The 23,304-nt window shown below is 50.8% G+C and overlaps 9 protein-coding genes across 9 annotated transcripts; 6 read left to right on the top strand and 3 right to left on the bottom strand.

Moving 5' to 3' along the window:
* Positions 1-197: 197 nt before the first annotated feature.
* On the bottom strand, positions 198-1,057 carry PFICI_02857 (uncharacterized protein; the record flags this gene model as incomplete). The annotated part of the gene is made up of 2 exons (XM_007831438.1): positions 198-915; positions 993-1,057. 2 exons carry the CDS (start codon positions 1,055-1,057, stop codon positions 198-200), a joined length of 783 nt encoding a protein of 260 aa, XP_007829629.1.
* A 1,156-nt stretch (positions 1,058-2,213) lies between these two features.
* On the top strand, positions 2,214-2,581 carry PFICI_02856 (40S ribosomal protein S27; the record flags this gene model as incomplete). The annotated part of the gene is made up of 2 exons (XM_007831437.1): positions 2,214-2,333; positions 2,399-2,581. The coding sequence occupies 2 exons, from the start codon at positions 2,214-2,216 to the stop codon at positions 2,579-2,581; spliced, it is 303 nt and encodes a 100-aa protein (XP_007829628.1).
* A 1,362-nt stretch (positions 2,582-3,943) lies between these two features.
* Positions 3,944-4,945, top strand: PFICI_02855 (uncharacterized protein; the record flags this gene model as incomplete). Its single annotated transcript, XM_007831436.1, has 1 exon — positions 3,944-4,945. The coding sequence occupies one exon, from the start codon at positions 3,944-3,946 to the stop codon at positions 4,943-4,945; it is 1,002 nt and encodes a 333-aa protein (XP_007829627.1).
* A 719-nt stretch (positions 4,946-5,664) lies between these two features.
* PFICI_02854 (uncharacterized protein) lies at positions 5,665-7,400 on the bottom strand (the record flags this gene model as incomplete). The annotated part of the gene is made up of 2 exons (XM_007831435.1): positions 5,665-7,142; positions 7,235-7,400. The coding sequence occupies 2 exons, from the start codon at positions 7,398-7,400 to the stop codon at positions 5,665-5,667; spliced, it is 1,644 nt and encodes a 547-aa protein (XP_007829626.1).
* A 1,005-nt stretch (positions 7,401-8,405) lies between these two features.
* PFICI_02853 (uncharacterized protein) lies at positions 8,406-10,963 on the top strand (the record flags this gene model as incomplete). Its single annotated transcript, XM_007831434.1, has 4 exons — positions 8,406-9,955; positions 10,018-10,092; positions 10,157-10,439; positions 10,520-10,963. 4 exons carry the CDS (start codon positions 8,406-8,408, stop codon positions 10,961-10,963), a joined length of 2,352 nt encoding a protein of 783 aa, XP_007829625.1.
* A 483-nt stretch (positions 10,964-11,446) lies between these two features.
* PFICI_02852 (uncharacterized protein) lies at positions 11,447-12,603 on the bottom strand (the record flags this gene model as incomplete). Its single annotated transcript, XM_007831433.1, has 2 exons — positions 11,447-12,281; positions 12,347-12,603. 2 exons carry the CDS (start codon positions 12,601-12,603, stop codon positions 11,447-11,449), a joined length of 1,092 nt encoding a protein of 363 aa, XP_007829624.1.
* Positions 12,604-13,338: 735 nt separating this feature from the next.
* PFICI_02851 (uncharacterized protein) lies at positions 13,339-15,111 on the top strand (the record flags this gene model as incomplete). Its single annotated transcript, XM_007831432.1, has 1 exon — positions 13,339-15,111. The coding sequence occupies one exon, from the start codon at positions 13,339-13,341 to the stop codon at positions 15,109-15,111; it is 1,773 nt and encodes a 590-aa protein (XP_007829623.1).
* Positions 15,112-15,589: 478 nt separating this feature from the next.
* On the top strand, positions 15,590-18,437 carry PFICI_02850 (uncharacterized protein; the record flags this gene model as incomplete). Its single annotated transcript, XM_007831431.1, has 2 exons — positions 15,590-16,199; positions 16,255-18,437. The coding sequence occupies 2 exons, from the start codon at positions 15,590-15,592 to the stop codon at positions 18,435-18,437; spliced, it is 2,793 nt and encodes a 930-aa protein (XP_007829622.1).
* A 2,865-nt stretch (positions 18,438-21,302) lies between these two features.
* Positions 21,303-22,982, top strand: PFICI_02849 (Subtilisin-like proteinase Spm1; the record flags this gene model as incomplete). The annotated part of the gene is made up of 3 exons (XM_007831430.1): positions 21,303-21,439; positions 21,672-22,689; positions 22,752-22,982. 3 exons carry the CDS (start codon positions 21,303-21,305, stop codon positions 22,980-22,982), a joined length of 1,386 nt encoding a protein of 461 aa, XP_007829621.1.
* Between the last annotated feature and the right edge of the window lie 322 nt (positions 22,983-23,304).

Below are 23,304 nucleotides of genomic sequence, written 5' to 3'. Positions count from 1 at the left end.
GTATGGTCGGCTTCCGGGTTTTTGGTCTCTACCAATGAGACTGGGCTTATTGAGGGTATAGGTTTGTCCCTTTCGAGGTGGTGTCCTTTTGGCTGGCAAAGTATCTTCCCAATGGATTTTGCCACAGCGGAAAAAAGGCAGGCTACGTATTACCGTGCCTCGCGAGCAAGGTCTACTTGTCTGTGATCATGGTGGCCTCATTCCCAATCGTCGTCGTCATCGTCGACCGTAGCATGGCGTAGGTTTCCACTCCTGAGGCCGGTCTTGCCCATCAGTTGTTCTTCCCGAGCATCTTCAGCGGCGCGCTTCCTCTTCACTACTCTCATGTCCTTTTCCTCCACGGCGCCAACTTCAACCAACAAGTTGTCGATTTCCATCATGCCCATGCGAACACCTCCAACGGTCATGAGGGTCACAATCTGTTTGACAATGTCGCCATTGCGGTAGACCAGGATAGTGGGACAGTTCTTGTCCGGGTAATTTTCGATGGCTTTTGCGGCTTGGATCTCGCAGAATTTGACATCACCGTATTCTTTTGCTGCCTGGCGCCATAGCTCTGACAAGACTCTGGACTCGATGTTGGTGCCCATGGAAGATGTCATGTTGACAAAGACGGGTCCGTTCTTTGAAGCGTCGGTCACCTCCCGTTGATAATCTGGTTTCGATAACGGGTAAACGCTGCCGTGGATGGCTTTCTTGGTCAGGTTGTTGAGCTCCTGCATTCTCTTCTGCTTGTACGACTCGAGGAACATTTCATCCTCGAGGTCTTCCAGCTCATCTAGTTCGTCGAGGTCCTTGCCTTCCAGTCGGTTCTCGTGTGCTATTCTCCGGCCTTCGAGGATGGCCTCTTCGATCATGGGAGTAGGGGAAGGAGGTTTCTCAGGGATGACTCCATGCTTGCGCAGAATCTCATTCCTATGGGACGTGTGCGATCAGTAACCAGCCTTCAACTAAGATGTAGTACTAAGATGTAGTACAATCACACTGCTTACCATTCTGTGTCGGCATTGGGATCGTCAATGGGAACAGCAATGCGCTGCTCTGTAGGCGCGGCCATGATGATGTGAGAGGTTTGCCCAGGACAAGGTATGGAATCGAGACGAGGACGTGAAGGCCGTACAAGTATAGGAGGTGCACAACGTGTCTTGAATCATATGAGTCTCCGCCGGACCTCTCCTGTTTGGTGTGTACTCGAATTCTTATGCCTAATGAATGGATGGGCTTGTTTGGTTGTATGGAGCAACCTACCTTACCTAGCAGGCAACCCGGAAATCTGCCCCGCGAAGACGGACCCTGATTGAGATCATAGGTCGGGGGTTAGCTATCACGCTAAGTGGGCAATTGTGCATGATGATTGTCAGCAAGCACGCGACAAGTCTCGTGAGAAAGGGGGTTTATTGCATTCAGTGGCAACTTTCAAGGGTTGAGATGAAATGTGAAAGACTTGTGACAATGTATTTTATTAGAGTATACTGTTCAACTCCATGCTTTGCTTAGATATTCGCCATTTGCAGGTTTCATGACAACAGAGACGATTGACAGGAATAGGGATGAGTTCATGGCACAGCGGCAGCCGCAAAGTAAGTGAAGATGGCCCCTCTTCAGCTGGCGCCACCTGACTTGATGCTTGGCGGCAGGCATCAGAAAAAAAGGAGCACGGACAAAAAGGTCCCCCAAGGCAGTAGCGAGCCCTAAGCCCTCCCCTCCACTAGATCGGATTTGTGCTGGCGCCAGGAATCTCGCCTCTGGGACGGTGGAGCTCGTTGCAACAAAAGTGTCCTGGGCCGAAAATTCGAACTTTTTGACTTCACACGATCTCCTTCCCCTCACATCTATCGACAGCGAGCGCAAATCTGCCGCCAAATTATTCATCCAGATTTCCATCAGTCAATAACGCAGTCCGCGTCGATATCGATCAAATCAGCAACTTGCACCACTTTTAGTCAAAATGGTAAGTTGAAAACAATTACGAATCAGCGATACCGACCGCAATCAATTTTCCCCGGTATCCAATCAGCTCGGTCAAGCAGCAGCATCCCAAATTTTTGCCACGATATCTCCAACGCTACCAGTCTATGACATCGACGACAATTCGAAACATCAATTGGGCAGACAATAGGAAGGAATAGGACACGACACGAGATGGGAAACGCGACGAGACACGACATGTTCGATAAATGATGCTGCTTGACGAGCGAGGGCCGCCGGTCGCGATGCTTCAATCACGCTTTGCCTCCCAAGCCGTGATGCTGACCGATTTCTTCTTCCAGGTTCTCGCCGTCGATCTCCTCAACCCCAGCCCGGCTGCCGAGGCTAAGAAGCACAAGCTCAAGGTACGACATGTTCATCAGCACTCGCCGCCATCGTGCTGTCGCTGACATAAACATTTAATTGATAGGCCCTGGTCCCTGCTCCCCGCTCGTTCTTCATGGACGTCAAGTGCCCGGGATGCTTCACCATCACCACCGTCTTCTCTCACGCTCAGACCGTTGTCATCTGCCAGGGTTGCACCACCGTTCTGTGCCAGCCCACCGGTGGTAAGGCCAGACTTACCGAGGGTTGCTCTTTCCGCAGAAAGTAGATGTTTTCACTCTACTTTCCTTTGTGTTTTGGGCATTGGTCACGACTTGATGGTACAGCTCGGATATCTGCAGAGCTCTCTCACGATGGTATGGGCGCATAGAAAAATGGGCATCATTGTCTCCTGGACATAATTCGACGACATCATCCGCATGCAGATAGACGATGGAGTACCAAAAGAGATCCTCAATACAAAAAAGGGGCGTTTTGGGGTCCTGATATCTCGCATCACCGCATCTCGTTTTGCACGACTACTTTTTTTTTGCCTTTTCTCCCTCTTTTCGGTCATGTGTAAGGGAAGGTCATCGTTGCGGTGGTTTTCCGCATGATTGGGTGGATAGCTGAGACAGCTCTTCCACATGAGCGGCCAGGAACTCTCCGGAGTCCAGGTCGCGAGGACGTGGAACGCCGATTGAGGATCGCTATACCCAGCAGTGTTTAGGTTTCACTGTGATCTGCGAATTCATTACGTTCCACAAACGAATCTTCTTCGTGCCCAGGTGACTTGAACTTGTGTCCTACTGAGCCAAGAGTATATTCACGGAAACTATGGCATGGTTCCTGCCATGCATCTGTGTTGAAAAGCTGTAGCCCAATCCGTCCTCTGACGGTCTGGCTCCATCTAACGTGGTTGACTGACGTTGTTATCTTCGCCCATGCATGCATTCACTTAGCAAGTCCATCCACTGAGCTCGAGACTGCGTAGTAACATTTCCAGATAAGAGGTATAACCCTGGTTCGTTCAAGTCACTTAGAACAATAGTATGCGCGGGTCTACGATAATACATTCGCCACAATGGATGGATACTGTAAGAAGGAAACATTCATTTCTCCAGAGTGCCTCATCCAGACCCATCTCACGTCAAACACAAGTGAATTTTAAAAGCTGAACGTCAGCTAGGCCATTGAACAAGCTCAATACATTCAATAAACCGCCAAACCAATTTTAGACAATGGTCTACGAGGTATCATCAACAAACTTGGCTCACGGATTATTGGACAGACCGTGAGGGTATCTAGTACAGTGGGCATCAACAAAGGGAATACGACGTGACTTTCTAAGCCATGGATTTTCCACAGCTCAACCTTGAAGCTTTCTCTTCTTTCTTTTTTCTTTCAAAGTTCATCATAGGCCGTGCGTAAGATGGAACAGACATCCCGCTTTCAACCCAATGATCACGTTTTAGTTTGGTCTTCCGGCCTGTAATTTCAGAACCGACATTAGATCTTTAACGGCGCAATATGTCAACCCCGACAGCCACCGACGACTTGCATGTACTAAAGAGGAGTTCACGCCCCTAAGTTCCGTGCTGCTGATCATGTCTATACTCCATGCGTTGCCCGCAGACAGGTCACTTACATCATGTTGTTTGGCTACTTTTGGCTCATCTTTCCGTTGCTCGCTCTGGCTCGCCCAGAGGATTGCGAAGATTCTGAGGATCTGCCCGACTTTTATCACGGTCCGAAACGTCCTTTCCCTCATGAACCGCATTTCGCGCCAAAAGGGCCATTCCGTCACGGACCATTTCCAAAGCCTGATGAGCCCTTCACAGACCCGGATCTCAACGGGGCCCCGTTCATCCATCATGGCAAGCCAAGCTATAACGAGCCATCCTACAATGAGCCATCCTACAATGAGCCATCCTACAACGAGCCAGCCTATATCGACCCGACATTGGACGAGTCGACACATGATGACAAGTACTATGGCCAGCCAGACACCAATCAACCGCCTTGGAATGATGTTCAACCAGCTCCTATCTACAGAACTCAAACCAAGTTGCAGACCACTTACACGAGAACGTTGACCGAAACGTTCACCGAAACGTTCACGACAAAAAGGACTACCTCTACTACTTCGACCAGCACCACTTCGACCAGCACCACTTCGACCAGCACGACTACTTCGTCCAGTACAAGTACTACTACTACCCCAACTCCCACGCCAACAACGTTCCTACTCCGATCTTTGGGATCGACCAACGTGCCGGACGGTACGACATTGTTTAATCAACCAGTCCTGTCGAGTGGCGTCGAAGGAATCGCCACTTTCAACAACCTCGATGGGATTTTTACGATTAATGACCAGGGCTACCTCATTGACGTGGCCACTGGCAATATTGCCAATGTCGATTCGGCCGACACGGTGCCCATTTTCTTTGATAGTGCAAATGACATCATTTCCGCTGGTTACTTTCCCTGTCAATGCGTCGTCGTTGTCGTCAACAATGACCCGCCGGTCCTGAACTGCGATTGTAACGGCTCTACCGTCTTCCAGACCGACGGCAGTGCCCAACTCAACATTGGTCCCCAACTCAATCCTGATTTGTCTAGTGTAACTGTCCTGGTCGATTATGGCGTTTAGATCTGCTCACACGGATACTCACATTAGAGGGTAACAAGCAACAACGGTGTCCACCAACAAGACTTGGCTAGTTTTTCTTATGTATGTGTACATGTATGGATATTCTGGTTGCTATTTTATTTCAGAACACCTTTCAACAACCTTCAGTTGGTGCCGCAATAATGCGGGAATGTAGTTTCTGCAAGGCTATTGATAACATTAAAGTCCAAGGCACGCGATGAAATAGAGATACAGATATAAGGTCAACTTTATAAATATGCAATAGTGGTATTTATGGCGTAAATTCCTGGTAATGACTCCAATCTTCTTATATAAATATCATGTACCTTTTGATTCATGCTGGCGGAGTCGACTGGAGATGAAATCATGACAGACTACATAGGATCCTTGAAGTAAGATCTAGCGGCTATGCATGCAAGAAAAACTGCAGATTGCTGCCCACATGCATAACACTCCCGCGAGCCTCTCTGATAATCATTTTGGTCCCTGCACGGACTTTGGGAGAAGGACGTCTTTTCTGTACTGAGGACATTCATCTTAGAAGAATTGAGAAGAAGAACAAAAAAGGGAAGGAAGCCCGGTTGAGTGATTGCTGAAATAACATGCTTTGAACATTAATTTCTTCAGGGCTAACTCTAAATCAAAAACATATGGAGTGTATTTACATAGTAGTATGAGGGTCCAGTTACTATAAGCTATCTACTTGTCGAGTTCATTTCTCAGTCCACGTTTTCAACGGGCTTCCAGAAGGTCCGGGTAGCCCATCTCCGTACGACGCCACCAAAGAAATACGCGGGAATTCCAAGCGCCGACAAGATACCGCAGATAATGGCAAAAACGTTCATGGCACCGTTATAGCCAGTGAGATTGATCAGTGGGACAGTCGAATAGCTGAGACCAAACGAGATGAAACCACGTCCGGCGCAGATGAGCAGCAGCAATGGGCCAGCACGTTCGGGGAAACTGTCTACCGCGTACGTGATACCCACAAGATTTGCTCCTAGGAATGAGAAGTAGCCCAAGTGGTATGGGGCTACAATTGTCATCCACGACCAGAGGTTGGGAAACTGGCCCGCCTGGCCATACAAGACACAAGCAATGACAACGGCAACGGCTGGGATAGCCAGCACAATGAGACGATACTCGGGCTCAAAGATACCCTTGCGCCACCGACTCATGAGCTTGACGACCCGGTCGGACCCGTAGCCTAGCAAGGGAACCATGATGACACAATCAAGAACCTGTGCCAACTGCACCCAGCCCAGATCGGCCGAGGTGAATGAGTAGGGTGGTGCCATGAGAATTTGCGCAAATGTCGAAGCTTGGTAGACGTAGACACCAAGGAACGCGCCATTGAGAAGAACTAGCCATAATATGGTGGGCAGGGCCAAGCCGAGAGCTGTGTCCTTGTAGAAGAGGAGACATGCCTTCCAGTCGGGCTGGACGTGGAAGATTTTCAAGTCATGTCGCCAAGTACGTGGTCCAAATTTCTCAGGCTGGAGCACGTGGTTCTGAGCCGTGGTGACGCGGAACAGAAGTTCCCTGCCACCCTTGGCAATAGGGTCTCCATTCTCGTCAAGGTGCAAGTGAACTTCACCCTCCAGGGCGTCCTCGGGGCGATCAAACTTGGTCTCGACGACAAAGAAAAAGGCCAAGATGAGCACGATACCATTGATGATGGTGATGATACCGTACCACCATCCCAGACCGATGGCCGGAACAATATAGACGGTAGCAACGAAGAAAGCGGCAGTGCCAGCCGTCTGAACACCCACAAACCAGGCCACCTTGCTTCCTCGCTCGTGAAGAAAGTGGATTTCTTGCACAATCATTGGTGCCAGAGCTTCAGATTGGCCAGCTGCCATGCTAAAGACATCACGGCCAGCAATGTGGCTGGAGAGCGACTTTGAACAAGCACACCAGATTCCAGAAGCCACGAGAAGTACCATGGAGAGCAAAAAGACTGGGCGGCGACCGATGGCAACGCAAAGGGGCATGGCAATCAGATTTCCAATGCCCATGAACAGTGTCGGGTATGTCAACAGATCTGTGGCCTGAGATTCTTGTCCCGGATACGCGGCCATCACTTCGGGGTATACGGCGCCTAGGCCAGAGGTCGTGGCAACGGCAAAGGCAGAGTAGACTCCGACGATGAAAATAACCATGAATTTTCGCCATGCTGGTAGATTGAGAGGATCTGTAGATGAAATGTGTTAGTCAGAATGTTCATCAATGTGTTCACGGCTATTGGAGTTTCGTAGAAAGTCGCGGCTTTTTGCATTCACAAACCTTTTGGATCCGGGCTTGGTGTCGGAATCAAGACGACGGTATTCTCGTCCAGCAACCGGACAGTGCCAGCACCATGAGCGCCAGGGACTCGTGGTTCTCTGCCCATTTCGACGGCTTCGATGGTTTCTGCCTCCGGTGCGGGGACTTTTGGATCTTCGACGCCCATGATCGCGCGGACTAGCTCGCGAAGCGGAGCGCAGTATAAGTATTACAATATGTTGGCCTCTAAAAGATAAGAAAGGGCCAAGTCGAGTCGTCGAAACAAGCAAGAAGACAAAAGACGGTTGAGACCCGCAGGCTGATAAGTGCAATCCGTGCCTATGACACCTACTTCTTTTGGTGACACCCTCTGTCTGCGTATCATGGGATTACGTGTCGTCGTGTCAGGGACACATAAGGAGTTTTGTATTCATCTGCCATTACCACCACCTTGCCTTAGTCATATATGCCAGGCTCATTCTTTTTTGGAGTTGTGCTAGAGGAGGAGGAGGAGGGCGTCTAGTTGCCCCGGCCCACAAAAAGTTGCCGATGGATGAGATGCCGCTGCGGCCATATGACAGTCCAATCACGACGATTCCAATTGAGTCGGAACCGGCAACTTTTCACAGAGTCAGGAGCCAAGTCTAGCGTTGATCTTGCTCAAAACAGTAACGGTCGGCCCGTTGGCCTGCAACAAACCTGGAGGCTGCTACTCGGTACAGTAGGTGACGGTCGGTGTACCCCGCAAATTGGGCCTGCGGGCCAGGGGGGACGGTTACAGCTGAGCAATGCTCAAGTCGCTGAGTTACAGGGGTTCTAGACCACCTAAGCGTCGCCTCCTCCACACTCGGTCTTTGTGGGGGATGGGTACGAATTTGGGGTCACGAGCCGACCCCGGAACCTAGTGGTATAACTGCTGAACAGACCCCAGTTTAGTTTCTTCTTGTCTTTCGGTACGGCATCTCTGGCTCTGCATACTGCCTACAGCGCATGGCCCTCTTCGGCATCTCACATATACACATCGTACGTTTGCCGCGTGCCTTTACCCCAGATTCTGTATGTGTCTTTTCCATTGCGGCGATCCCGACAGTCTGGTACGCAATTGCATTGACCTAGGCGGCAAGTTTGGCTGAGGGGGCTGACGTAGAGTATATCTACACTATACTACTACCACAGCCAATCCGGTCCAATCATGCCCCCGTCGCCTCTCGCTACCGGCAACTCCAACCCCAACCCAACGTCTCCCGAAGCACCACCCAAGCGCCGGAGACTCAATTTTGCTTGCAATTACTGCAGAAGCAGAAAGTCCCGATGCGATGAGCAGAAGCCGTCGTGCCGTGCTTGTCTGACGGCCGGCATCCCCTGCGTCACCGTTGATAAGCGCCGGCCCGGAGTGTCCATCACACGGCACGAAGCCGGTGCAACCCCGGGTAGCAATAGCACGCAGGCAACGGCAACAGTGACTAGTCCGACTGTGCAGACAAACTTTCGAAGAGCATCACTTATAGATGCCCCCGCAGAGCCTGCTCCGGTACCCACCCCGTCATCACAGTCCCAGCACAGAAGACCTAGTACTGTAGTGCCTCTTACACCTCGCTCGGCCAATGAGCTGCAGGAAGAGACCAATGCTGGTCGACCATGGAATCCCCCTCCAAGGCGCGTACCAGATGGCGGCACAGACTTTGCTGCCGATATGCACGCCGAGACTGATCATGTCACTCAGACGACCAAGTTCTCCGGCCGCCTGCCCATGATGAGGCCGAGCTCGGGAAGTTGTACATCGGAGCTATTGACCGACTGGCTTGATCTCGCATTTCACCGTCTTGGTTTACGCAAACGACTGGGTCCTCTTCTCACACCGGCCGAGTCAAACACACCCTTTCAGCAACCTCTTCTCGTCCAAGAGACACCTCCCTTTCCGGACCATGCTACTTCCCAAGAATTACTCTTTTTATACCTAGAGGAAGTCAATGCTGTCTTTCCTGTGCTTGATGCAGCCAAGACTGGGCAGATGCTAGATATTGCTCTGCAACTCGGTCCGGCGCAATTTGCACATGAGCATGGCTTCCTGCCACTGCTGCTTATATACTTGGTGCTTGGCCTCGGTGCCCTGAGCCACGAGCGGAAAGAATGGAGAGATTACTCGGCGTCAAATCTCGATTTCTGCCGGAGCTTTGTTGGTCATATGATTGGCTGGAATACAATTCAGGCCGTTCAGTTAATGTTTCTCGTGTCGCTTTGTCTCAAGAGTCATGATCAAATATCAGCCGCGTGGTCGGCCCTTGGTTTATGCGTCTCCATGGCCATGTCCCAAGGCCTGAGCCGACCTGCTTCCCCACCGCGAAGAGGGCAAACCCAGCATTCGGTCAATACAACCAAATCCCATCATGAGGGCGATAGGCTACGAACATGGTGGTGTATATACTGCTTCGAGCGCATACTAGCTTTCGAGCTGGGACGGCCACCCTTGATTCTGGACGAGAGCTGCCAGGATTTAGATCCTGGAAGCTGGTCCTTTTCGACCAATGGGCGCAGCCATCCGCGCCCTTCTTTTTTGCGCATACTTGGGAGCTTTGCCGATCTTCTCGGTGAGATCAGCCGACTTGCAACTCATTCCAGAAACACTGAGGAGACTGCTGGGAGTAGCGGCCTCGACATTGCTGTCAGAGACAAGGTCAAAACGATTGGTGATTCGTCCACCAGGTTGATACGGTGGGCAGATGATCTCCCCGACGAATACAAGTCAGTCAACCGCCTTGATGCTGGTCTCGGTAATTATTTCATCTTGCTTACATGCTTTCCAGACCGCGGTCCGACTTTATATATGATCCTGGAATCTTTCCATTCACTTCTTTCATCGCATTGCAGTATAATCAAGCGTAGGTCCAGCAATCATCATGCTGCATTTGCTTCTTCAAACCAGCCCAGCTAACATGATCATAGTCTGCTTATGCTCATGCGTAACAGCTTGTTGGTCAGTAACAAGGCCATACAGATGGCTATCGATGCTGTGGCACCTGGTACCCCCTTTGAACATGTCATCCGCAACGGACCAACGCTCGCGATCAACTCTGCGAGACGCACAGTGCAGCTTCTCATTGAGGCAGCCGACTCTGACATGAAACCTCTTTTGCCTTCCATATCTGTGCCATTGCATGCACTGTACATTCTCTCGGTGAACATAATCAGAAATCCCAAGTCCAGAATGGCCAAGTCGGATCTCAACGTGAGTCACAAATTCCGCCCAGGCTACTCCCTCCCTTTTCTTGTTCTCGGGGGCGACAAATGGCTGACATACGAAACTAGCTCATACACGATGCAGCAGATTTCACCAAACAACACAATGAGCTTTTCACCGCGGACGGCAAACTCCATGCCGTTTTAGACAAGCTTGAATTGCTCATCAGAAAAATGATGTCTTCATCCTCGGCCACTACGCCGCGGGTGATGGCTGCACAGAGAGCCGGGGTGGCAGCCACACAGGCCGGTAACGTGGTACAACAGCACAGTGTCCCTGAAGGCTCGGAGACCCAACACCCAGCTGGCCCAGGCCACCCAGGGCCACCAAATACCTTTGATCCGCCGTCGTACGAACAGATGGACTTTGCCAACATGGACTTTAGCGCAGCGTTTGGCGAGTCGCCGGCCATCTCTCTAGAGTCGATAGACGCCGGCTTTTCACCCGAGGTCACCCACGATATTGGGTGGGACTGGGTGGATTTTACCCAGCTCTTCCCCGAGACCTTATAGAACGGACTTTTTTGTTGAGATTTGTACGATTTGACGATGAAATGCTTGAAAAATATACCAGATTATTGGGCGACTGATTGGTGATGATCTATCTGAATGATGAATACATAGAATTCCAGTTTAAGCCACCTATTTACATTAAATATCGAAAGTACATACCCACACAATCATGTTCTTATATGATTATCACAGGCTAATTAGAGACCAAGCATTATATTTTCAAATATAAAAAGGAAACTATTTGCGAAACTTTTCGTCTTATTTGCTTAATTGGAATTTCCTTTTTTAAGCGTATTAGTTTTTATAACGAATTTCTCCGAGTTATTCAACTCTTCCTAATTAACAAATCACCAATCACTATTCTGCATGCCAGCACGAGAAATATTGCATTTTATCACAAAAGAAAGTCCCAGAAAGTATTGGCACATTTTACAATTTTGGTTATCAAACGCTAAAATACAAAATAACTCTTCTCGAGCTCATTTATGCTGACGTAGGCTGGATGTAAGGAATGCCCGTCAATAGATAACCTCTCTCGGTCATCTCTGGGGCTTTCCTCGGCTTGCGGGTGTTGTAGGGGCAGTCCTCGCCATTGCGCTTGACGGGGAGGTCGGCCACGTGCATGGCGTTGGGCCAGTGGGTGGTGCCCTGGAGGTTGTCAAAGGCTCCCTTCTTGCGAATGAGGTCCTCCTGGGTGGCGTCGGCGGCGGGCATGTAGCACGTGTAGGTGCAGAAGCGCGGCGCCGTGCCCGTGGGGCTGAGGTTGTAGTGCGGCGTGCGGCTGTCCCAGAGCAAGAGGTCGCCGGGCTCGGCATTGACCTTGATCCACTCGCAGCCCTTGTCCTTGAGCCAGGCCATGCCCTCGTCGGTGAAGCCGTACCACTCCTTGGTCCAGGCCCAGATTCGGTTGGTCTCGTTCTTGAAGGCCTCGTGGAACTCCTCGCTCAGCAGGTGCGCGCCCTTGCACACAATCAGGCCGCCGTCCTTGTCGCCGTTGGGGAACACGTTGACCAGCCCCTGCAGGCACCGGAAGCCGGGCTTCTCGGGGTCCTGGTCCTGGTGCGGCCAGGGCTTGTTGGGCTTGATGTCCTTTCGGTTGGGGAAAGAGATGTTCACAGCATCGAAGGAGACAATGACATCGGGCGTGTCGTACACCTTTTCAAAGGCTTCAATCACACCGGGCTCCTGGCGGATACCCCAGGCAAAGGATTCGTGCTGGGCACCATAGCCCAGGATCATGCCCTTCTCGGTAATAATGGGGAGGTGCTTCTCCTCAACAGTGGAAGGGTCATCCCGCTTGAAGCCAAGACCGCCGCCGCTGGGATGCTGAGTCAGTGTTTGCTTCGAATATTGTTGCAATCAAGGCGAAAGGGGATAACTCACAAGTTCTCAAGGTAGGACATCATATCCTCACCGTATGCCTCAATGCGGTCCTTGGGGACAGCACCCTTGACAACAACGTAACCGTCGCGGACGAGGTCATCTCTCCAGTCGCCATAGGTGACACCCTCCTGTTCGAAGATCTTGTTGGGGCCAGATGGCTTCGGAACTCGGTGGTTGGTGGTGTCCACCTTCTTGTACTCGTACGTGGGCGTGTCAACGACCACGGCAGTCGTCTTTGCGTCGCTGTTGAAACCCATGATGCAGATAGTGTTGTGTGTATATCTGTTTCAATATGTTCTCAACTCAGTCGTTGATTTGAATATGCTGAATATTGTTCCCAAGACAAACGATTCTCAACTTCCTTATATCTGTAGTCACAGGAAAGTAGCGCCAACTCCATGTTCGCCTCTCCGATCCAGTGAGTATCCCCTCGGTGTCATCCTGGGGAGGCTATGCTCGGTTCGGATCATTGACCGAATCTCGATGCGGTTGATCATCGATGTTTTCCCAGTCATGTTACTCGGGACCTAACAATTGCCCCAATCATTCACGTCTTTCGGCTCGGAGTGGTTCGGTTCGGTATCTCTTCTCCACATCGTGGCGTCCATCTCCAAATCTAGTATACTCTTAAAGAATCTCCACCGGCCCGCACCCTTTTGGGGCAGCCCCTCCAATAGGGAATCACTAATTCATCGGCATCTTGGGGAATCTGGGGGATGCCGAAGTCGTCGATCAGAATCTACACGATAACAGGTTCGCCTCTACGACGCAGAATGACTCTACTGAGTTTGGCAGTTCACCTGGCTGTCACAAGACATGTCTCAGACATGGACCCTTCTTTTTCGACGGCCCCTCACTCCACTATAGTCTATGATTACCGAAAGTAGCAATGTGGGGTGTTGAGAGCTAGAGCATGTAAATGGTCGTCGTGGAAAGATTGTAGAATGCGCGGGCAAACTTGTAGATATTGTCATCATTCATAGGTTGTCATCATGTCTGCAGCTATTCCCAAAGCCCCAATTGTGCCTATTGGCGCCCCTGAAGTTGGCCAGGGAGGCTACCAAGGTCTCAACGAGCGAAGCGAGGTCCTCCCAGCCGGCTGGAAATACCCCGATCCCAGAGCAAAGCCCCTCGACGCGGCAATTCAGGTTGATCACGATGTGCCCATCACCATGCGAGATGGTGCCGTTCTTCGCGCCGACATCTATCGTCCTCCTCCTTCCACTAGCGGCGAGGCCCCGGCGAAAGTGCCGGCGATTTTGTGCTGGTCGCCCTTTGGCAAGAAGTTCAACGGGCTAATGTCACTCTCTCTGATGACGCCGTGGGACCTTGGTATTCCAGCCGAAACCCTGTCCGGTCTCGAGAAATTCGAAAGCATCGATCCAGCGACCTGGGTTCCCAGGGGCTACGCCGTGGTCAACATCGATAACCGCGGCGTGGGCGACAGCGATGGTCACATGGTCATCATGGGGAGTCAAGAGGCGGAAGATGGATACGACACCATTGAGGCGCTCGCAAAGCTCTCTTGGTGCGACGGTACCGTTGGACTTGCAGGAAACTCTCACCTAGCCATTGTGCAATGGTTTATAGCCGCTCTCCAGCCTCCGAGCCTGAAAGCCATTGCACCCTGGGAAGGCTGTGGTGACTTGTTTCGCGAGCAGTTCGCCAGAGGCGGCATCTACGCAGGGGATTTGTTTGACCACCTTATCGTCAATTACATGCTGAAAGGTCGAAACGGCATGGAAAGCTTTAAGGAAAAGTTTGCCCAGCAACCCCTGGCCGATGCCTGGTGGAATGACAAGCGACCTGATATGAAGAAGATCAAGGTACCCACCTACATCACAGGAACTTGGACAAACACAATGCACGGAATGGGAGCTATTAGGGGCTGGCTTGATGTCGATAACCCGAACAAGTGGCTCCGGTGGCACGGCACCCAAGAGTGGTATGACATGTACGGCAATAAAGAGGGTATGGAGGAGCTCGTCCAATTCTTCGACCGATACCTGAAGGGCGTCGACAATGGATGGGAAAAGACACCCAAGATTCGTCTTACAGCTCTGAGATTCGGTCAAAACGACCCCATCGAGAACATTGTGGAGGAGGAATTCCCCCCTGCAAGAACAGAGTATAAGCAATTTTACCTCTCATCAGACCAAAAGCTTGACCTGCAGCCTCCAAAGGAGAGTGCAGCGGTAAGCTACAACTCTGAAACACATGACTCGGCGTCCTTTACATACACATTCGAGAAAGCGAGCCGGCTTTTGGGCATGCCCAAAGCTGTAGTCTACATGTCATGCAAGGACTTGGATGACATGGACGTGTATGTCTTTATTGAGAAACTGGATGCTTCTGGTCAGCCAATGCTCAATCTCAACATTCCGTGGAAAGGAGTGCCAGTCAAGTCCTTCGACGAGTTCACGCCTCAACAAAAGACCGAGGTTGTCACCTACAAGGGCCCACTTGGTATCCTCCGCGCTTCGCACAGGGCGATTGACGAGAGCAGATCGATACATCCAAATTGGCCCTACCACCCACATGAGAAGGAGGAAAAGATCGAGCCTGGAACTGTAGTCCGTCTTGACATTGGAATCTGGGCGACGGGCATCCAGTTCGAGGCCGGCGAGGGCTTGAGAGTCAGCATCAGCGGCAGAAGTCACGCTGTCAGCAACTTTGGGACATTTGACCATGTCAAGAACAAGGGCAAGCACAACGTGCATCTGGGAGGCGAGTATCCCAGTCACGTAATCTTGCCCTTTATTTGAGGTCTTCTGTCAGTCATTTGAGCAGACCACGAAGTACTCCACTATATAGACGTGAACAATGAATACATAAAGAACAGATTTGGGAATTTATACATGAGACTATGGTACAATTTTGAACCTCTTGAAATTAAATAAACATGAACCTGTAGTTTCTTTCTCGACAGAACCTTGGAGCAGTATGCCAGGTAAGTACTCGAGGCGAGAACCACAATTTTGGGTCGTCTGTGGCATTGAGGAAAGAGCCATTCGACTACACACCTTAGGTAGTCCTTGCCCAGAAATTCGAGAACAATACCACCACATCGTCACCCCAAAGCCGAAGAGCAATGACAATCGACACAGATTCAAGATCCTTAACTGTATCCGGCTCTTATCAGATGCATTATACAATTCTTCAGCACTATCATCAGCACGGTGTTTTTGGTTAATACTGCAGATTCCAACACAATCCCGTGGGTGCATACTTAGGATTATCAACATGCAGCGTCGCAACAGCACCAAATCCCAGGATCTCCCCCGCCGCAAGTCAACCTCGTCCGTGAAGAACGTCCAGCTGATACACGTCCACCCAGAGACAGCCGAACATGATGCACAAAGTGCTGCTGTGGAGGCTTTCGTGAGAGCCAGAGATCGAGCGTCAAATAGTGTCGCATATTGGCCACCACCTCGATCAAGCGAACGGCCAGCACTGAGTCGCCATCAGAGCTCCCCCGAAAGACATTCCGATACACATCCCATTCGAAGACAACAAAGCGTTCGATTTGTTCAACCCAAGGGCTCTGCCTCGAACCCCAAGGACGAGACGGCGCCATATACTCCTTCCAAGCAGAGACGTACTAGGGTCATTCGTGCCAATACAAGTTTGAGTCAGACAGGACAGACACAGCGACTGCAACCACAGAGCCATGCATCAGCCTCTGGCATGGTCTCTGCTGCAAAGGGCGTGGCGGGCAACTACATTAATGCGCTTCTTGTAGGAGAGGAACATTACACACGTGAAGATGAAACCGCTTCAGCTCCTAGTTCTCATGGTCAATTGCGAAAATCCAAATCAATGTACCCGGGTTCGGAATTGGGAGTAACACCAGGTGTGTAAATTCAGGACCAGTATGAGAGACAATTAATACTGACACGACCACTCAGGTGCCCGCAGCGTTAAATATAGTGAAATATCTGCATTGAGGACTCCAAGATCGATGAGCGTGCTGAGGTCCAGACAGGAATCTTCCAGCACGTCCACCTTCAACCACAACACATCGCCAATCGCTGCAAAAAACGAGCCCAGCGCAGCAAGCACTATACCTCGCCTCGTGAAATCACAATCTTCTGCCCAACTGCGCTCCAGGTCAGCTAGGCCGGAAAAGATCTTCAAGAAGACACTACGGAATCTTAGTGATGGCACGACTTCTCTACGTGTCAAGGGCACGAAGGATAGTAGCCTGAGATTCAAGGCACGCCAGGTTTCTCAAAACTTCAAGCACAAATTGAAAGCCTTGTTCAGCACCATCAGAGGCGACACTGAAGACGTTACGATTCCGCCTCAGCAGGTGGAAGCACGAAGGACCTATGTGACTGACTTGAGAGACTCAGACCACGCATCTGAGGACCGTCATTCTGACAGCACTGGGAAAGAAACCACAACAGTTTCTCGCGTCAGCTCCGGTATCCCGTCATTCCACAATATCCCTTTGGAGCATCAGTTGCATTCTCGCCAAGGCAGTCTTGAAAGCCTCCATAGTGAGAGAAGGACTTCCGACGAAAGGTCGAGGGTGACTAGCTGGTCTGATTCGGATGGAACAACTTGCGGCACTGTTAATAGTTCACAAACTACACAAGGAAAACAGCGTTTATCGGTGATCAAAGAAACTGGAGCGTATGCCGCTTCGCACCAACGGCGACGTCCAATCTACAATGAATGGACCGACATACAGGAAGATACGATCCATTCAAATTCTACCACGAACAGTTCTGCAAACAACTTGAGAGGGCAAAGATTGTACTCGGCTCTCATGAAAAGGACTGGCATGGAAGTTCCCAAGAGAGTCCAAATCTCTCACAACCAGAGTCAAAAAAGCCTAGAAGTTTTTGTCGAACAAGATCTCGTGCCCACCAGAGGCAGCTCCAGATCTTTCTCTTCGTCCAAGACAACAATCATCAACGACGCCAACAAAACCGGGCCCCCATCTGGTATTACCCATACCATGCAATTTGACACAGTCAAGAATGATTCAGATCCAACCGATGATCCCTTCATCAGCTGCAACAACATACGATTGGAAACAACGAATTCGGCTGACGATGTATCGTCTGCACTACGAGATACCAGCCTGCAGCGAAGCTCGAGTTTTTCGACTCGATCACTCACAATCACGAATGCCAAAAAGCCTGCGTCCCCAATCAAAACGTTGTCCGCACGGAGCTCAGCATTCTTTGGAAGTCCAGAATGTCATTTGTTCAGGACGCAAAGCCCTTACCGACGCGCTGTACGGGGATCTATGCAAGCGGCTGCCGAAGCGTCGCTACCCAAATCTCCTGCATTCAATCCTTGGAAAATGTCGCTGCCTGAAGTTCGGATTCGACGTCCGAGCACTAGCGAGTCTGAAAATGACCAGAAGATGGCATACGAGGAAAGCATCTATTCCAACGATGTAGCTCTCGTTGATACCTCATGTAGCACTCATGGTCTCGTTCCAAATCTTCTACAGCCGTCGGAGAAACACGGGCATGCTACCATCTTTCTCGACCCCCCTAAGTATCAAAGCCCGAGGATCAGTATTGCTCATCGGTCTACATCATCTACGAGTTCGAGTGATTGGAAGTCGTGGCTCTCCGCCAATATGTCAGAGTTGGATGGCCAATGCTCAGGCCTTGAGCATCCTCAAAGTATAGAGAAAGTGGTCAGTCAACCCGACCTAACGTGGGGTGGCGGACATGTTCGCGAAAATGCACAGATTGACGGCGATGGGGAGGACGAATCGGCTTCTCCGCGCAAAGTCGAGATATTCGGTTCAGCTGATCAAGTGTCCTGTGCAGTCAAGAATGATCCTCAGAGACCGCGGGGGCAGTTAGACGATATCCGTACTGATGGGCTTGCAAAAGCAGCGCCGGCCACAAAACAAAGGCCAGTCGCGACATCTTACCCTCCTGTCAACAATATTCTAAAGATCAAACCTTCGATGGCACATGTACAGACGGATAAAGTCAATGAGAATACGCCCAATATTGGTACTTGTGGCAACCGCAATACATCCAAGCCTCGAACTGTCGTCCAAACTCGATCTCTCAGTGCTCTCAAGACACAAGACCAGAATGTGGCCCCACTGTAGCGCAGGGAGTCAGGGAGCCCTTTGAAAGTTGTAGAAACGAGAACGCAACAGTCGGCGTCTTCACTATCTTGTCAGAAAACAGAGAACGTCAGTCCGAGATTCACAGCTGATAATAGTGTATACCAAACTCCGATTGCTGGAGCTTCAAGTGTTCAAAACAGTGCAAGCAGACAGTCAGTGAGGAGCAAGGACATGGTGGAGCTCTTCTTGGACAGTCGGAGGCGCAGAATTGCAGGAACAGACGACACGAATGCTTTTATATGATGTTAGCCGGCCGTGACGGAGGCTTGTTTGGTCAGAGTCGCCATCGGGATCCTAGAAGAAAATGAAGTTTTTATCTTTTCCGTTCTTACAATTTGATGCATGTCTTCCAAGAACAGGGTGCAAAAGTGGCAATAAATCCACATAAGCTATTGATCAGCCACAATCGGCGCCTGGTGCCTTTCCTCAAGTCTCCAGAGGCCGAGCGGTTGAAGGTGATAGATGAAATACCGAATCATCCAGCGGCTGTCTCTGGGTATACTGCAGTACCGGAATGGACTGCGGTATCGGTTCGTGATGATTCGGGGCGAATGTACACGCTGCTGCAGGACTATAATAACCATCAATCTAGATTGGCGGGGCGCTGTCGACTCATGACAAGAGTCAAGAGTTGAGTTGGAGGGTCACAGCAGACCATAAAAGATAAGGACAGACCCGACAAGCTATCTATATAATAAGTCGCAAAAAGCCGATCTCCCCCGCCATGAGGTGCAGACTCAACTGACTCAAAAATGAGCAGGTTGGTGTGATGGTCACCACACCACCACCAGCTTATTATACAACCCACATCATACCGCCTTTCTGACCTTGGAGACGATGACTGAGCCACTGAAAAGAGCAGAATGTGCAAATATCTAAAGTTGCTTGCGTGCTGTGATGAATCGGTAGCGTTGTGTGTAAATTCTCTAGTCAGAGACACGCTTCTTGGCCGCCAAGGATCAGCGAGATAAACGCCCATCATCTGAGATGCAACCAATATGTGCAACCGCCAGCTGATCCCATGGTTCCGAAATGGGTGAGACACTAAACTGGCATGCTCGATACACTGACTGTATTGGGAAGAGGATAGTGTAGAGAACCGAGCACGTGAACCCTCCAAGACGACAAAATGCAGGGACTTGGGTGAGCTCCAAATGCGTATTGCATTTACTGCGTGCGGAATACCTAAGAGTAAGTTCAGCAAAGCTATGCCGACTTCGGGTTGGGGGGAGTCAACTGCGATACATGGGAGCCTAGCGAGCCTAGCTCTAGAAACGAGGCGGACGGGAGAGAGGGACAAACAACAACTGGGGGAGAGGGGCGAAGTGGGCGAAAAAAAGGAACATTGAATCGATGGAACTTGGTTCTTGAGTGCACTGGGGATCCGCTGCCTCTCTTGGCTGCTTGGCAACCTACAATGGAGTAATGGAAATGCGCTATCCTGGTCCTCGATTGTGTCATCGGTTGGCTCACGTTTCGCAAGAATGCGCAGGCTGGCTAGCAAGGTACACACTCACATACGGAGCTATCTCCTATCGTTCAAGGTACATACCACTGTCAGGGTCAGCTGCAGGTGCAAGTCTGGGGGAAGCTCCAGTTGCCTCCGCAACAGAGCTGAGAGTTCCATTGAGCCTTCAATGAAGATGGACAGATGCATCAATTCAATCTTCTGCTGTCAATGCGTTGGCAAAGGAAACAACGCATTGCTAGGTTTTCCCCCTTCCAAGAGTGGTCAAAACATATATTCATTGGGAGCCGGACAATCTGTCGAGAGATACTGACTTGGCAAGCTACATCCCACCCAAGCAGCCCAGATCTGACATGAGAGGCAAGAGTCAGCTAATGCGGAGGCTATCGCGTCTCCCTAATAAGGTACCTCCCTAGCAGCCTTTCAGTGGATAGCCGCTGGATCAAGGTACTAAAGTGCTTCGGTCCATTAAAATCCCTATGGGGGTTGCCCAGTGGTTCCTTCGGTTCGCCCGCCCAAAAGCACCGAGCTAGGTTAAGACTCCACGTCTCGTGCCAGACATGTCATAGCTACCAGCTACCTAGTCGCATGCACTTATCTTATCGCATTGCCGCGGGAACTGATACAGGCGTCCTGTTTCAAAAGGCCTCCAGGGACCATTTTGAGAGCTGGAATAGGCAGATAGTATGGAAGCAAACTTTCGATCGTAGATACTGAACATCGATGATGTCTAGTAAATCATTGCAAAGGTCGAATGTGAGAATTGAGTGCCGTTCCTGAATCATCATCATCTGACGAGCTGACCCCCGTCCAGGTAGCTCCTTATCTACTACTTATCTGCCATCAGTTGGTCGAGGCACTGTCGTCACGAGGCCGCGGGCGGAACCTGGGAAACCAGGCCGGGTGCTTATGACCCACTCTGTCGTGCCCACCTCGAGGTACTGGCATACTTGCTTCGATATCACGGATCAGAAGAGAGCAACAAGGACAAAGAGCTACCGACATGGCAGTATGAGTGACATTTAGCATGGCTTAAATGTTAAAGTGAAATATTTTGGTTAGACCAAAGCATTACATCTCTTTACCGGCACCTTGAAGTCCGATTCTGAGTCGTTATTCCCCAGTTTCGGCGCCCGCAGTCGTACCTACTCGTGATAGCCCCAGAGGTACCAGGTTAGCTCTAGCGTCGCTGGGGTAGGCAGGTGGGCAGTGCGCGGCAGCCTACCTACTTATCTCCTCCGACAGACAGCTCCTCTCGCTCTCTCTTGTTAAGCTCCGTCTTCTCTTCTTCTTTCATTTCATCTCTTTTTCCATTCTCTATATCGCATCAACACCCGTTCTTCTCCTCACATTAGATCGGTCCATCTCTGTTCATCATGAGGGGCCTCATTACTCTTTCGCTGGCCTGCGTCGCAGCTGCAGCTCCATCCTACAGCTCCTACAACGAGGGCGCTCCCGTCATCGCCGCTGCTGATGCCGAGCACATCCCCAACTCCTACATCATCAAGTTCAAGTAAGTAGTCTATCTCCCAGCACCACGTGAAGCTTCAGAAACCACCGGCAGCAAGTGTAGCATGGTCAAATACTAGCTCTTCTTCTTTCGCACTCCATACAGCACACTCAAAGCAAATAAGCCGCTCCAAGCTCTCGTCCCAGAGCCGATGCGTCATACGACAGCTCTGATCATCACTTTGAACGTCAAATCCATTTGTGAAACTGGTAACTAACTCATCGCTACTTTATAGGAAGCACGTTTCACATGACGCAGCACAGGACCACCACTCCTGGGTCCAGAACGTTCACACTACCAGCGAAGAGTACCGTCAGACCGAGCTGCGCAAGCGTGGCCTGTTCTCGTCAGGGTCGGATGAAGAGGTCTCTGCCTACAGTGGCTTCAAGCATGCCTACAAGATCGGCTCCGATTTCTTGGGCTATGCTGGTCACTTTGATGACTCTGTCCTCGACCAGATCCGCAAGCACCCCGACGTCGAGTACGTCGAGCGGGATCAGATTGTTCGCACCCTAGAGGACCCCGAACCAGTCACAGAGAAGAACGCCCCATGGGGTCTGGCTCGTATCTCTCACCGTGCTAGCCTCTCCTTTGGCACCTTCAATAAGTATGTCTACGCCGAGGACGGCGGTGAGGGTGTCGATGCCTACATCATCGACACTGGTACCAACACTGAGCACGTTGACTTCGAGGGTCGTGCCCACTGGGGCAAGACCATCCCCTCTGGTGATGCTGACGTTGATGGCAACGGTCACGGCACTCACTGCTCTGGTACCGTCGCTGGCAAGAAGTACGGTGTCGCCAAGAAGGCTTCTGTTTACGCGGTCAAGGTTCTCCGCAGTAACGGCAGCGGTTCCATGGCTGATGTTATGAAAGGCGTCGAGTGGGCCGCCGAGTCTCACTTGAACGCCGTCTCTGCTGCCAAGAACGGAAAGCGCAAGGGCTTCAAGGGCTCTGTTGCAAACATGTCTCTTGGTGGTGGCAAGTCTCCTTCTCTCGACCAGGCTGTTAATGCTGCCGTCGATGCTGGCCTCCACTTTGCCGTTGCTGCCGGTAACGACAATGCTGACGCTTGCAACTACTCCCCCGCTGCCGCTTCCAAGGCCATGACCGTCGGTGCTTCTGCCCTCGATGACAGCCGTGCTTACTTCTCCAACTGGGGCAAGTGCGTTGACATCTTCGGTCCTGGTCTCAGCATTCAGTCCACCTGGATTGGTAGCAAGACTGCCATCAACACCATCAGTGGTACTTCGGTATGTATTCTCACAATTCGGGATCACTCTCTTTGTAATCAGGTCACTAACTCTCGTCTCAGATGGCTTCCCCTCACTTGTGCGGTCTTACCGCCTACTACCTGTCTCTGCAGCCCAGCAAGGACTCCGAGTATGGCCTCGCCTCCATCACTCCCGAGCAGCTCAAGAAGGACATCCTCAAGGTCGCCAGCAAGGATAAGCTCAGCGATGTTGGCACCAACTCCCCCAACCTGCTCGCCTTCAACGGTGCTGGCAAGAGCAACTACTCTGACATCATTGAGGCTAGCGAATAGAGTTCAAACTCCACATCGGCGGGTAGTAATTGGTGATGTTCTCCTTGTTGTTTCAAGCATGGGTCACGGATAGGATAACGGCATTTTTATTTGTTTTTCATTAGTCATTGCAATGGGCGAATTCATTGAACGCAAACGCTTTTACCACTACGATCTTGACTGTATTTTTTTTTATGGTGACATGACACGTATTGGTTAAGTTAATCTTGGATGTACATACATTTGCATGAACTTGCAGTGGATTCGTACGTACTGCATGTAGGCGGAACCATATCATCACTTCTCAGCGCATAAGCTGTGGCCTGAGGACGAGCTGTTACAA

This window comes from Pestalotiopsis fici (genome assembly GCF_000516985.1).
Source record: "Pestalotiopsis fici W106-1 unplaced genomic scaffold PFICI_Scf_2, whole genome shotgun sequence".
Taxonomy (NCBI): domain Eukaryota; kingdom Fungi; phylum Ascomycota; class Sordariomycetes; order Amphisphaeriales; family Sporocadaceae; genus Pestalotiopsis; species Pestalotiopsis fici.
Note: the sequence above shows the minus strand (reverse complement) of the source record. Positions and strands in the feature narration are given on the sequence as shown.